The sequence below is a fragment of the Esox lucius genome, chromosome 7 (genome assembly GCF_011004845.1).
Source record: "Esox lucius isolate fEsoLuc1 chromosome 7, fEsoLuc1.pri, whole genome shotgun sequence".
NCBI lineage: Eukaryota > Metazoa > Chordata > Actinopteri > Esociformes > Esocidae > Esox > Esox lucius.
Genome location: NC_047575.1, coordinates 11,968,861 through 11,982,738, shown reverse-complemented (window position 1 = coordinate 11,982,738; position 13,878 = coordinate 11,968,861). Strand labels below are relative to the sequence as shown.

General features: G+C 45.4%; 1 protein-coding gene across 5 annotated transcripts in view; it reads left to right on the top strand.

Moving 5' to 3' along the window:
* LOC105030439 (neuronal migration protein doublecortin) overlaps positions 1-13,878 on the top strand; it is a 66,897-nt gene that overhangs the window by 19,519 nt on the left and 33,500 nt on the right. For all 5 annotated transcript variants that reach the window (XM_010904308.3, XM_010904305.3, XM_010904304.3 and 2 more), the window contains exons 2-3: positions 2,450-2,868; positions 10,308-10,648. In XM_010904308.3, coding sequence (XP_010902610.1) covers positions 2,508-2,868; positions 10,308-10,648 — 702 coding nt within the window. In that variant the 5' untranslated portion in view covers positions 2,450-2,507. The remainder of the gene's footprint in view (positions 1-2,449; positions 2,869-10,307; positions 10,649-13,878) is intronic.

Below are 13,878 nucleotides of genomic sequence, written 5' to 3'. Positions count from 1 at the left end.
GCATGTCCTTGGCAGGGTGTGGCTCAGATGACCTTCACCACGCCCTCTGCCCTCCCGTGGCCCGCAGGTTGTTTTGACTGGCGGGATGTGAGACACGGCGAAGTGGCTGCCGGGTGCCCGCCGGGAGTGGCACAGCGAAGGCTGCTTTCTGCCTGTTCGGTGGCTAATCTCCTCATTATTCAGACTGCCTGTTCCAAAGTTCCAGTCCGAACTGGATAACAACAGACACATCTCTGGTCAGCCAGCCAGCCCCTCCCACCGTGCTTTCTTTTCCTCACTCTTTTTGCGGAAGGGATACAACAGAGCAGATGTTAGTGGAGGGTTTTGGCAGGAGAGCACCGTGCTCTGCATCTCCCAGAGACTAGCTGAATGCTGTATCCGCGGTACAGATTGTACACCCTGAAAGAGACCGTTCCCTCTTGTCAGTAGCTATTTCATCTACAAATAGACACCAAGTGAAGACCCTCTGTGAATGAAATTAAATAGTTTTTCACTGTCAGCAATAGTGTCGTTTCTCTCTTTCTGTGCTTTTGTGTGCTCTTATTTTTTTTACTCCGCCTCCTTTTCCAAATTAAATCGATGTTATTTGTCACATGCATCATTAACAACAGCTGTAGACTAATAGTGAAATGCTTAGTTAATGGCCCTTTCACAAAAAGGCTGATAGAAGTAACTAAAAGAAGATATATAATATTAGAAAACCCAGAGTTGGATTGAATCACCTCCGTCTTCAAGAAGGCCCGGAAGGCCGCACTGAAAATTGGTTATATTTCCACATCAAAAAGCCTCTATTAATCTCTTGTTGAATTTTCTATGGTCCCTGGCTATCTAGCTTTCATTTTGATAATTGTCAGGCGAATTTGACCCAGTGAAGAATCTGAATCAATGTACTGTAGGTCTATTCAGTATCATTTATAAAATGTATCAGTCATAAAAATAAGCTTTTTTAGTTTTCATCCCCAAAATATTGTAAGAATGTATTTTCCATAAAAATGATTATATTACTATCATTTTTTCATTCATTTCACCCACAGGCCAGATTGACTCCTTCAACGGCCGTAGTTTGACATGTAGAGGATGAGTAACCCCTAATGAGTGTGGCGGAATCATCCCAGATGGAGGTCAGCCTAGTGACTAAGAAATGATCCATTTCATGTCAACGAATAACACTTAGTTTTATTCTCCCTCATCCAAGAGCCATGTACTGACAGTGAGGAGGTGGATGATGGTAGCCACACATCATCCCTTGTTAGCCTACTCATAGAATCACATGTGTGGGACGATACTCTGATATGGATGCTTCCACGCTTCTTTCTGGCATTTTTATTTGTCGAATAGCAGAAGTGAGTTGAAATGAGGTGAAATGTTACCGTCGTACCTCGCTTGAGAGATATACGCTACTCGAAAAATCGCATGACACATATCAGATCGATAGCGTGGCTATAATAAGACGGCAGTAGGAGGTACTGGAATCAAAATCACAGTTATGCTGGAGCCTTAGGAAAGGTCTTGTTTCCCAGCCTGTGAAAAACACCCTAGTCACACCAAACAACAGCCCATCTGAACAGACACTTTTCTCCAAAATGTCACACATGCACTGAGGCTGGCTTCTTAATAACAACCGATCACCGGCCACGCCTCACTTCCTCTCAAGGGCAGGCTGAATGTAGGGCAGGACACAGGCAGATACAGAGTACAGGTGGAGCAAGAACTGGATATGTGTACAACTGGTGTAATGATTTAGTCCATTTAGTACTTTCATGTAATGCTTTGCAGCTGAGTTATTTAGCAGACAGTTTAATCAAGAGAAACTTACAGGAGGAATTAGAGTGAAGTGCCTTGCTCAACTGTGCATCACTCTACTAAGAAAGGGTTCTTAGAGGATCTTGTAGGAGTTCTTCATGATACCTGTAGGGGAACCTATAGAAGTTCCACAGTATCCATTCTGTTCCTCTGACATGAAATATTGAGCCCGCGTTTAGCTAGAGAACTCTGCTGCCGCTTCGTCATGGCAGAGCGCCTTGTTAACGGACCAACGTACAAACAAGTTCACCCCCCCCATATAGAAGGGCTGTAGGGTTAACACACCCCTGCATGTCTAGGAGGGATAGATCTAATCGATAGTGAGGGTCTGTAATTGATTGGGCTTCTCTCCCTGTAGAAACCAAACACCCTCTGGAGAGATTGGGCAGGAGGGTGTGATCTGCTCTGAGTGGGCTGTGGAAGGAACATGATATCTGCTGCAAGGGAATTTCACAGCAGCTCGATGCTGGAATGTTGAGGAATTTATTTACCACTTTGGTGCTCTGTCATCATCATTCTGCAGGTTCATGTGTGAAAACAGATTCATTGGTTCACAGTAAGAAACTAGGGTTTCATTAGATGCAAAACTGATGAAATGCCTCGCCTGACATCGTTGTAAGTCATTTTTAATTCCTTCCAATGGCAGACTCCCTGCGGCTTACCAGCACCCATCTACCACGGAACCCCCGCGGACCTCTGTTGCCATGGAGCTTGACTTTGGACATTTCGACGAGCGAGACAAGCCCCGTACCCCGCGGGGCGGGCGTATGAACGGCCTGCCGAGCCCCACCCACAGCGCCCACTGCAGCTTCTACCGGACCCGCACCCTGCAGGCCCTCACCAACGAGAAGAAGGCCAAGAAGGTGCGCTTCTACCGCAACGGGGACCGCTACTTCAAAGGCATCGTGTACGCCGTGGCCGTCGACCGCTTCCGCACGTTCGACGCCCTCCTGGCGGACCTGACACGCTCCCTCTCCGACCACATCAACCTGCCCCAGGGAGTCCGCTTCATCTTCAGCATCGACGGGATGCGCAAGATCACCACCATGGACGAGCTGGAGGAAGGTGAGTGGAGGTTTTGGGCGGGGGGGGGGGGGGGGGGGCGGGTCACGCTTGTAGACGTGAGGGTTGAAAAGTGACATAGCGGTTTTCCGATCGAGCGCCTTAAACGCTCCTGGGATTCGGAGGAGTGAACGTCTTCTGCTCTGGGATTAGGTTGCTGTCTAGCCTGCTATAATGTCTCCACATTAGATATGATAATCTGAGGGTTTGTGGCGGAGCTGCGGAGACGAATGCTGTGCCGGTTTGCACCGGTTCCCTCCGGAGGCTTCAGCGGGACGCTGGTGGTGAGTGAACAGTCAGGACTGTCCTGCTGTTCGGCCTCAATAATTCATACCGGCAATTCACTCAGTGCCCCAGAAGCCCCAGAGCAGTGGTCTGTGTGTGCCTAGAGCCGAGATATCATAGCATCAGAACATCAACAGGGCAAACTCTCCCAAGGAGACCGGGCTGAGGAGGAAAACCTCCACGCTGGCTTAACGGCCGCGACTGGGACGGCTTCGAGTGGCGATAATAACGCACGCTGCTGTCTTCCCGATCCTCGTCGTCCTGCGTCGCCGCCCTCTTCCCGTGCCGTCGTCCCGCATCGTCGCGTCGTCATGGTCACTGACATCCCCGTCGTGGTCGGTGTGGTGGACGCTGCCAGTGACCAACAGTTTCCTCATTGACGTGCGCGGTGTGCTAGTACGCTGCTGCTCTTGTCGCGTGAAACACGACACTGTTATTACTGAGGTTTTTCATCCGGCCAGTAACTCCCACAGGCATGTACACACATGGAATTCTCCCCACCGAAGTGGAGACCAGAGTGTTCCAGCAGTCGGAGCGTTGGCAGGATCCGAGGCTTTGATTGCAGGAATTAGAAAATGGTTCCCAAGCGGAGCACGGCGTCCCTGTGGGATCGTCCCCCCGGCCTGCTGGGGCGGCAGCCATCGATTCCGTGAGCGGACAGACACGGTGTCGGCACCATGGTGTGCTGGAACTTCTCCCCTCATTAGGGGACTCTCCTGCCTTTGTTGAAGGGTCTTCAACACTTTTTAGTCATATATACAGGAGTCGTCCAGACAGAATATCACGAAAGGCTGTGGGATCTGGTGGACATCAATTACTCTGTTATATTAACCCTCCCTCAACAAACTGCATTGTTAACCCGGTACATTTTCCTCCTTCTGATTTGAATGCTCATAGTTGAGATTGAAGTGGTTCTGTGCGTGAAACAGGCTCTCAGAGGAATGGTGCCATACGCAGTCTGAGGAGGTTGACAGATAGGTGGGGCAAAGCTGCCCTCTTTCCCCTGGGCTCTGATCACACCGTTGACAGCCCCCTAAACCCTTGATTGATATTTTACACTGTCATATCCGACTGTATTTATGAGTGTACTTGCCCATGCAAGATGGCTATAGTTTGAATTCAATTGTGGGTGATATTAGAGGTGTACATTTGGGGAACGTGGCAGGTCAACACTACAATATTACAGGCAGGTCAATTTGATGCCCAAGAAAATTGTGAAAATCCTTGGAACCATTGACATTGACCCCCCCCAGTGTGCAACACAAACCTATGCCCTCGCTTGCAAAGTGAGCAAATTGTTCAGTCATCTCCGTCAAGCTCAATCAAGAGCCGAGGGGGCAGGTTTTGTAAATTAGACCAGCATTTATTGCCAGCACATGGCAATAAAAACTGCATCCAGTTTCCATGGGGATTTCTCCGATGGAAAGTGGCCAGGGTGAGTACTTAGTACTCTGTTTTACAAGTGTCCAGTTTGCCTGTCTCTCTCCGAACATGAGTTGGTTTTCTGTAGATGGAGAAGAAAACAAGAGGCCTCCTTTATTAAATTGTTGTAATGCTGATGTCTGTCTGGAGACATAGATCTTATTGGGCCCTGTTAATAGAGTAGAACTAAATCATACTTCCACTTAGTGTTATTAAACATTTCAGCTGAAAATAAGTGGCTAGAAGTAGGGAGATACCTATACCAGAGGTATATAAATTGCAAAGTAAAAGTGCTTGTGAAGGAAATTCCTAAATGACCTCCCTGTACCTGTCAATTTGAGCATTAATTAGGAACTTCCCAAACCTGTAGAACACAGACAAGTACTTTGTACTTTTACACCTCATTCAAAGAGATAAATTGTGGAAAATAAATAGACTGCATGTTTAGACTACAACCACAGAGGAAGAAATAGAGCCGGCATGTTTAGACTACAACCACAGAGGAAGAAATAGAGCCGGCATGTTTAGACTTCAACCACAGAGGAAGAAATAGAGCCGGCATGTTTAGACTAAACCACAGAGGAAGAAATATAGCCGGCATGTTTAGACTACAACCACAGAGGAAGAAATAGAGCCGGCATGTTTAGACTACAACCACAGAGGAAGAAATAGAGCCGGCATGTTTAGACTACAACCACAGAGGAAGAAATAGAGCCGGCATGTTTAGACTACAACCACAGAGGAAGAAATAGAGCCGGCATGTTTAGACTACAACCACAGAGGAAGAAATAGAGCCGGCATGTTTAGACTACAACCACAGAGGAAGAAATAGAGCCGGCATGTTTAGACTACAACCACAGAGGAAGAAATAGAGCAGGCATGTTTAGACTACAACCACAGAGGAAGAAATAGAGCCGGCATGTTTAGACTACAACCACAGAGGAAGAAATAGAGCCGGCATGTTTAGACTACAACCACAGAGGAAGAAAGAATATGCAGGTTTGGACAACCGCAGAGGAAGAGCAAATAAAAGCAAGTACAAGTGATACCCAAGGAGAGTTGGGCCAGGTGATGAGAGGCAAATGGGGTTTGGAAGGTGATAATAGATAATACGTTATTGTAGTTATTTAAGTGTGATTTCATTATGCTCTCCTGCTTTAGGTTGACCATTTTAATAGTAATAATGTAACCTTATTGTCAACACTCTGATTCAATTACTTAGTAACTCTTCCTCTCAACTTGTGTGACCTGGGAATTCACTGTTTCTTGCCAGTGTTGGTTCTCCCTCAACACCATTTGCCCAAGACTTCTTCCTGTGACACTCAACCCCCGGCTATTTGTGCTGTCCACTTCACCATCACCCCGAAACACCACCAACCCTGCTTCTTCCTCTCTGACACAATACCATCAGCCTTTTTAGTTTTCTGTTTGTGTGTTTTTGGCCTGAATAAAAAGCAACACAAAGCAACATGTAAGTCCTCTGAGTGTTTTTCCTCTTTTTTTTGGGGAGGTGTGAAGGGGCTGGGATTATGCAAATGACACAGAGATAAACTTGTCTTAATTTGATGACAATGAGGCGATCATCTCTTTCATTTAATCTGTTAAGGAAAGAAGAGCGGCGCGTCAGGGGTGGTGGTGGGGGGGTCTTTATGTAGTAAGTGTGTGTGGCTTTGGCCGGGCTGAGGAGACAATGTATAGCAGGGAGAGGGAGTGAGTTTGCTTTTGCGTGTGTGCGTGTGTGTATGTGCACAAGATGGACTGTGTTTGTATGTGAAGGGATGTGAGAAGGGCAGGTCATCCTATGGGGAGATAATTAACCCCCCCCTCCCCCCCGCTGGCCATTGTCTGGTGCTGTGTGGCACAGAGAGGAAGACCTAGGTTGTTGATGGATGTCCTCTGGGTGTCTCTGGCAGCATGAGGGAAGAGAGACCAAGCACACGTGGAGAGGGAGTGGAAGAGAAATGGAAGGAGAGGTGGAAGGTATAATGAAAACCAGATAGGAGACTGGGGGAGGTGTGACTGGCTGCTCCTCTTTCTCATTCCGGTCATTAACACAGTGCAATGCATGCAGGGAAAGGAGCCCAGACTGCAGAGAAAGGCTTACACGTTACAATATTAGCCTGAGCCAGCTGGCGCACCTCATTCCAGGCCTCTTGTCTCTACTGTACCGTACCATAAGAGTCAGGGTGCCGCAGCTCAGCTCTAGCTGACAGTCTGCCCGGATAGCAGGCTTAGGCTTAGTAGGACTGGCTGCCGTCTTGTCTTGAGGTGGAATCAGGACGTGCTTGCCTGGATGGAAGTCGAGAGTTGCCTTTAACGCTGTTGCTGGGCAATTTGCCACGCTGAATAGCTCAGCGGTGACTGTGAGACCTAGCTCTTTTTCCTCCATCTTACTACTGGTTCTGTCAGGTCTGATGAAAGAAAAATAATTTCCAGGAAGTGTGAGTAAGAGTCGCTCTCTAGGTAGACGCTGTCATAACACACTTTGAAAAGCCATCTCTTGTCTTTATACAATGTTACTCTGGAGAGAGGCATTTTCAGATGCAGGGTTCTCTCTCATATGTGCTAGTGTAATTTATTCAGTGTAATTCGGTATCTGCATTAATATACCACACTGGATCTAAAGACACACCCTGTCATAATATCTAGCACCACATGTAAGAGAAAAACAGACGTCTAGGAGATATTCAGATTAGTATTTCGGCTAGACATTGAATATTATATTATAACAGCGTATTGATGCAGAGGTAATTTTTTGCCGTGAGTTATTCATGTGCTTAGCCAGAGTCACCCTCCTTTCTGCGTGAGGTAGATCAAAATGTTCCCTGGTTCTCTTGGGATGCGCTTGATACAGTAGCCTGTGTATGATCATGTTTCAACGACAGTGCCGGTTGTGTCGTTACCGAGGGGTGTCTGGAGGAAAGGCAGTGAATATAATGAGTGGGCCTGTCCGTCAGCCGTGTGGAGAATGGAAAAGCCTTTGCAGATTCACCCACACAGGCAGGCAGATGTGGGAGAGTGCAAGGCCTCCGCGCCCACGGTCTGAAGAAGTGCTTAGGTTTGTCATATTTTAGGGGTTAGTGTTCTATCACATGATCTGTGTTATGGAATCAACTAGCTAGCCTACTGATATTACACACTTACTGAGCCAAACTAGGCATTTATGCAAGCAGCCCAGTTCTGGTCTTTTCTTTTCTTCCACTAATTGTGTTTCATATATATACACCATGTGTATATATAGCATATATTTTGTTTATAGTGCAGAGTTTTTAAATTCACATTAGATGAACCATCCAAAACAGCAGGTTTTGTGCTTAGTCCCCCATTTTACCAAACATAGTTAGACAGGCAAACATTATGTACATTATGTATTTTATGTTGAGTACTTTGTCCCATACTTTTTGCAATGCTTGCCTGAATCATTGCCTGAGGTCTACGACTTATAGACATTAGTTATCGATGGGTATCTTCCCTGGTGAGGCTCTTCCAGTCCTGGACTGCACCCATCTTCACTGCTTGTTTCAGGATGGTTTTTTACCTTCATTTTTGCCTTCGGCATGCGAAACGCATTCTCAATTAGAATCAGATTGGGCGCTTTCTTGGCCAGTCAAGAACATTCCATTTTATGTCCTTAAAAAACTAGTAGCTTTCCAGTAGGACTCATCTGCATCATGATGGCCAGCATGACTTGCATTGACACTTCTTTAGTCCTCATGTTGTCAGACACCAGCAATGTAAGACACCAGCAACAGAAATGAAATGCCTAGAATACCAACATTGGCTAATCTCTTGTGTTTGCACTAACAATGCAAACAAGTGCAGCCACCTGATATCAAGTAGCGGTATGGTCAATTGTCCAAATACATTTAGGGGGACAGTCTACAAAACATACAGTCATTTAAAGATTGTTCATCTGATGTGAAAAAAGAGCCTCTAATTAAAGCTGACAGTCTGCAATTTTACCCCTTGGTCACTGCATCATTTTAAATCTGAAGAGCTTACATTTCAAACCCAATTGTAACTTATTATGAGTGATCTCTGATCAGGGGTTTACCTGGTAGCACAGGGTTATAGTTTGCTTTTTGTCCTTTCCTCAGTTGTATCATTTCAGCTTTGTCCCCTAGCTACAGTAGCTTCCATCCCCAGCCTCACATTACTCATGGGATTTGTCTCAAAGCACTCTCTCCTGTTTGCAGATTCAATCGATCTTTCTCCGCTTCACTTCCTCTTTCAGTGACAGACACCATCCATCCAGCCACCGACTGGCTATCCTGTCCTTTCCTCAGCTCAACATTCCTCGCTCTCCTCTCCACCTCAGGGCCTTGTGCCGTGAATAGTAATTCCTCCTTTCCAGAGAGTCTCATTTAGCCCTCATTCACTGTCTCTCTGTCTATCGAATGTTTACCACTAGACTCTTTGGAGTGACTAAGTCTCAGGTCCACGACGACGGAGTAGAACCACAGATATGATCAGTGGGAGGGCGATGCTACATGTCAGATGCTAATTCCATCAGCTGAGGACCATGCCATGGTAGTCATGTGTCCGTAGGCCACTTAAAGTGCATATAGTTGAGTTTGAGTGATGTAATAGGATGTCCAGAACATGAGATATAGCTAATTGTGTTTAAAAGAAGACATCTAGAACAATAACTTGAGCTAATATAGCCTAGTTCAATTAATGCTGTGAGCTATGGTGGAGAAGAATTCATGGAGTAGTATGACATTGCAGTATTGGGTAAGGGATGTGTGTGAAGAGAGTGAAGGATGAACTGATTGAGGAAAAGCCCTTTAGGGTTCTTTGTTCTTGATTATTCCATTTTCTTGGTTGCTACGGTCCTTCAATGTCATGTGTATCTCTGACGGAGCAGTCTCCTTCTGCTGTTTGATGATTGGTGGAGGGTTCACCACATAGGTCACCATTCTGCGGATTAGGTTAATGGAGATGCTCCAGCAATTACTGAAAGGGAGGAAGTAGACGTCTGTGGCACCGTGTAAATATGTGGGACATAATTGCCAGTCTTTTGGTACAGTGTTGGATTTAGTCGGAGAGTAATAGCTAGTCTTTCAACACAGTGCAAGATTTAGCAGAGAAATAACTGCTACTCTTTCAACACAGTGTAAGATTTAGTTGGGAAATAATCGCTAGTCTTTCAACACAGTGCAAGATTTAGCAGAGAAATAACTGCTACTCTTTCAACACAGTGTAAGATTTAGTTGGGAAATAATCGCTAGTCTTTCAACACAGTGTAAGATTTAGTTGGGAAATAATCGCTAGTCTTTCAACACAGTGTAAGATTTAGTTGGGAAATAATCGCTAGTCTTTCAACACAGTGTAAGATTTAGTCGAGAACAAATGCTAGTCTTTCAACATTAAGATATAGCAGAGAATTAGCAGCCAGTCTGTAAACACAGCTTGTTTGAATAGTATTCCTTTCTCTAAATTCCATTTAAATTAGTTCTATGAGGGATTTTACCTGAGGATTTGTTGGTATTTTGTCCCTCGTGAATATAAACTGCCAACTTGTGATAGGTTTCCTACAGGTAGTAATACCTTTAACATTTCCCAGTGGTTGTGATTTCTCATGTTACGTCAGATTTTGTTGATGCTAATCTTTGCTCTGGGAGATGAAAACATTGGGGTTTCCTGTCAAGATTTTGAGATGTCAAGCATAGTTGCATACCTCATATTCCTGACGGTATGTCTCTTTCTCTTTCTGTCATCTCCTGCAACCTTAGGGGAAAGCTACGTCTGTGCATCTGAGAATTTCTACAAGAAGGTTGACTACACCAAGAATGTCAACCCCAACTGGTCCGTGAACGTGAAGGCTTCTGCCAGTCAGAAGAACCTCCAGAGCCTGGCCAGTAAGCAGGCCAGCGAAGCCCGGGAGGGGAAGGAGTTTGTTCGGCCCAAGCTGGTGACGGTGATGCGGAGTGGCGTGAAGCCCAGGAAGGCCGTCCGTGTCCTTCTCAACAAGAAGACCGCACACTCCTTCGAACAGGTGCTCACTGACATCACAGAGGCCATAAAACTTGAGAGCGGCGTGGTCAAGAAGATCTACACGCTGGACGGAAAGCAGGTGAGTCAAACATGAGGTCACATTCAGACACACTGTCTCCAGGTTATTATACAGACATCTAAAACAAACGTAGAGCTAAAAAGACACAGAACAAGTTTCTGTCACAGTGGATATGAAGAGACATTCTCTCTAAACCCTGTACTGTAATCGAAGTGTTAGCTAGCGTGCATTCACTGGAAGGGTTAAAGCAAAGCCACAACATACATACTGTAGTCAGGACAAAGCACACATTCAGCCCAAACACAGAGACCCAACATCAAAGGAATCATAAGCAACCACAAGTGATAGCTATGGAAATAGCCACACAAATTGTGATAAAGTCTGTGGAGAGCAAAGTTTTTTTAAGTAGACATAACCAAGGCTCATTGGTATGTTGCCTGTGGCCCCAAAACTAATATCGCTATTGTTCACCATTCAGTTGGGTGTGCTATTCTCTGAGATGCTGTCATCTTTCTCTCATCTACTTTATTGTGAGTTTTAGTCTTACAGTCTATTCTTCTTTTTTCTGTTCCTATCATGATCTTTTGTCATTTCATCCCAGGGAAATTGGCATGTTTGAAGATTGTCATTTCAAATCATTCAAATTAGAAAAGAAAGTCAGGCTCTCTCAGCCTATAGACATTTCTTATCCCCACAGTAAGATTATTTCTTGGGTGGAGGTCTGATGTATTTGTGAAGGGTGATCATCCCATATTTGGAATCCCAAGGTATATTTTCAATATCACTATACAAAGTGTATAGAAAATCTCAAAATTCTACATGTTTTGATTCTATATTGTGATTTTGCTGCGATTTAACATTGCATACACATTGTTCACCATAATGCTTGTCTATTGCAAAAGACAAGAGAATAACATTAGACGTTTTTTTCATCGATTAAGGGAATAAAAGTGCAGAAAACAAATTAGCTATCTATTTAAAAAGATAAGATAAGAAACAATCATAATCTTCTGATCTTGATACGTGACTATCGTTTCAGATCCCCAATCACTTGTAGTTAGATGCTATATATAGAAACCATAGCAGCATCAGGGTGTGAAGTAGGAGCCACTTATTGACATCTGTTGAGACAACTGCATACATCTAACTTGATTAAGCAGGCCTCCCATTGGTTTGCTAAGGAGGGAGACCTCCTCAGGAATGGTGCAGGCAGAGTGCTGAGATCAAAGAGTGCATCTTCCTCCCGAAGGCTGACTGACATCAGAAACTCCCACGGCGAGCCATCGATCACTCAGTCAGATGGTGAGACAGAGGGAGGCAGGAAATCGACCACTTTGCTGCAGTGCCTCCCCAACCTGCTCTGGTCTAAGTCCTGCAGTGGACACGCCCAAATATGGTCGTTTCTGTAAATCAATACGTGAATTAGACAGTTTCCTGTTGAGCTGTGGTGGGATAGAGCCCCACGTCCCAAACATGTTAGGACTCCCAGTAATGCACCATGATGCAAATTAACATTTTTACGGCCAATATCCCTGTGTACAGGGAGGCCACTCTTAGTGCAGCAATTAGCAGCTCTAAAGACAAAAGTCCAGCTGAGTCTAAAGGCTCTTAAAGCAGCTTTTCAAGCTTTAGGCAGATTAGAGAAGGAGACGTGGAGGAAATGACAGTGTGAGTGCTCCTCTGAGAGGTTGAAGTGAAGGGTGCCTTAGCCCTGGTCAGGTCTGAGACGCATCAGCAGGTACACCTGTCGCCCATTAAAACGTGGTTAGGATCAGGGTTGAGCAGGACGCTTGAAGAGGAGATCGAACACAACCGTGGCGTTTCAGGCTTTAATAAACAGGGTCAACTAACTATGTTCACCATGTCAGCAGAGGCCTTTCCTAATGTTCCAGGAATAGTCACAAACCACACAACGTGAAACGCCCAGGAGGCAGGAGGCCTTCGTTAGACTGATCAACCATACCTTCTGACTGCATCCTATCCTGTGGTCAGCCATCCTCATACAGAGAACACTGCTTAAATACAGTTCAGGTGTATAATCAACAAGTCAATGAACCAATGGAATGATGTTGTGACGACAGGGCAGTTAGTCACACCAGTTACACAAGTGCCAAACTGAGCTGTGCTAGGTTCTTACGTTGGAGAACGTTAAATTGAATGACACAGTGCTGTACTGAACCACCAATTCAAAAAGTGTTAAGGGTTGTGGGTTGGAGAGTTATCGGTTGTCAACAAGGCAGTGTAGTGGATGGTACAGAAATCTATTTTCCATTGAAGAAGTGTTAACATTTTCAAACTAGTTGCACTTGCTTTGAAATGTGAAAATGCAGAAACCCACTCATTAGTGCAAACTGTGCACATTGCATCACCTTTTGCCTTGAGTCAACTTTGCCCGTCAGCCAGAATGGGAGGAGAGGAGGAAGCCATTCAAAATGAATGTCAACAACTTTTACTGGGTTCAGAACAGCTCCACTACAGGCACCCAAGCCGGAAGAAAGATCTTTGTTGTTGCTTTAAGCAATGCCTCCCCTCACCCCCAAATGAGAATAAATTAAACAGAAATCAAATGTAATGAAAACTAATGTAACATAAATGTTCAAGCAAACTGAACTCACTGACATAGAGAATAATTTATTATTGCCACTGACATGTAGAGAGGACTCCATTACCCCCACTGACATGTAGAGGGGACTGCATTACCCCCCACTAACATGTAGAGAGGACTCCATTACCGTGACTGACATGTAGAGAGACTCCATTATGCCCACTGATATGTAGAGAGGACTCCATTACCCCCACTGACATGTAGAGAGGACTCCATTACCCCCACTGACATGTAGAAGCGACTGCATTACCCCCACTGACATGTAGAGTGGACTGCATTACTGTGACTGACATGTAGAGAGGACTCCATTACTGTGACTGACATGTAGAGAGGACTCCATTACTGTGACTGACATGTAGAGAGGACTCCATTACTATGACTGACATGTAGAGAGGACTCCATTACTGTGACTGACATGTAAAGAGGACGCCATTACCCCCACTGACATGTAGAGGGGACACCAGTACCCCCTCTGACATGTAGAGGGGACTTCATTACCCCCACTGACATGTAGAGGGGACTGCATTACCCCCACTGACATGTAGAGGGGACTGCATTACCCCCACTGACATGTAGAGGGGACTGCATTACCCCCACTGACATGTAGAGAGGACTGCATTACCCCAACCAACCCTCTTCATAAGACCGTCCTTTCCTCTTCTTCAGGTTGTGCAACACAGTAATG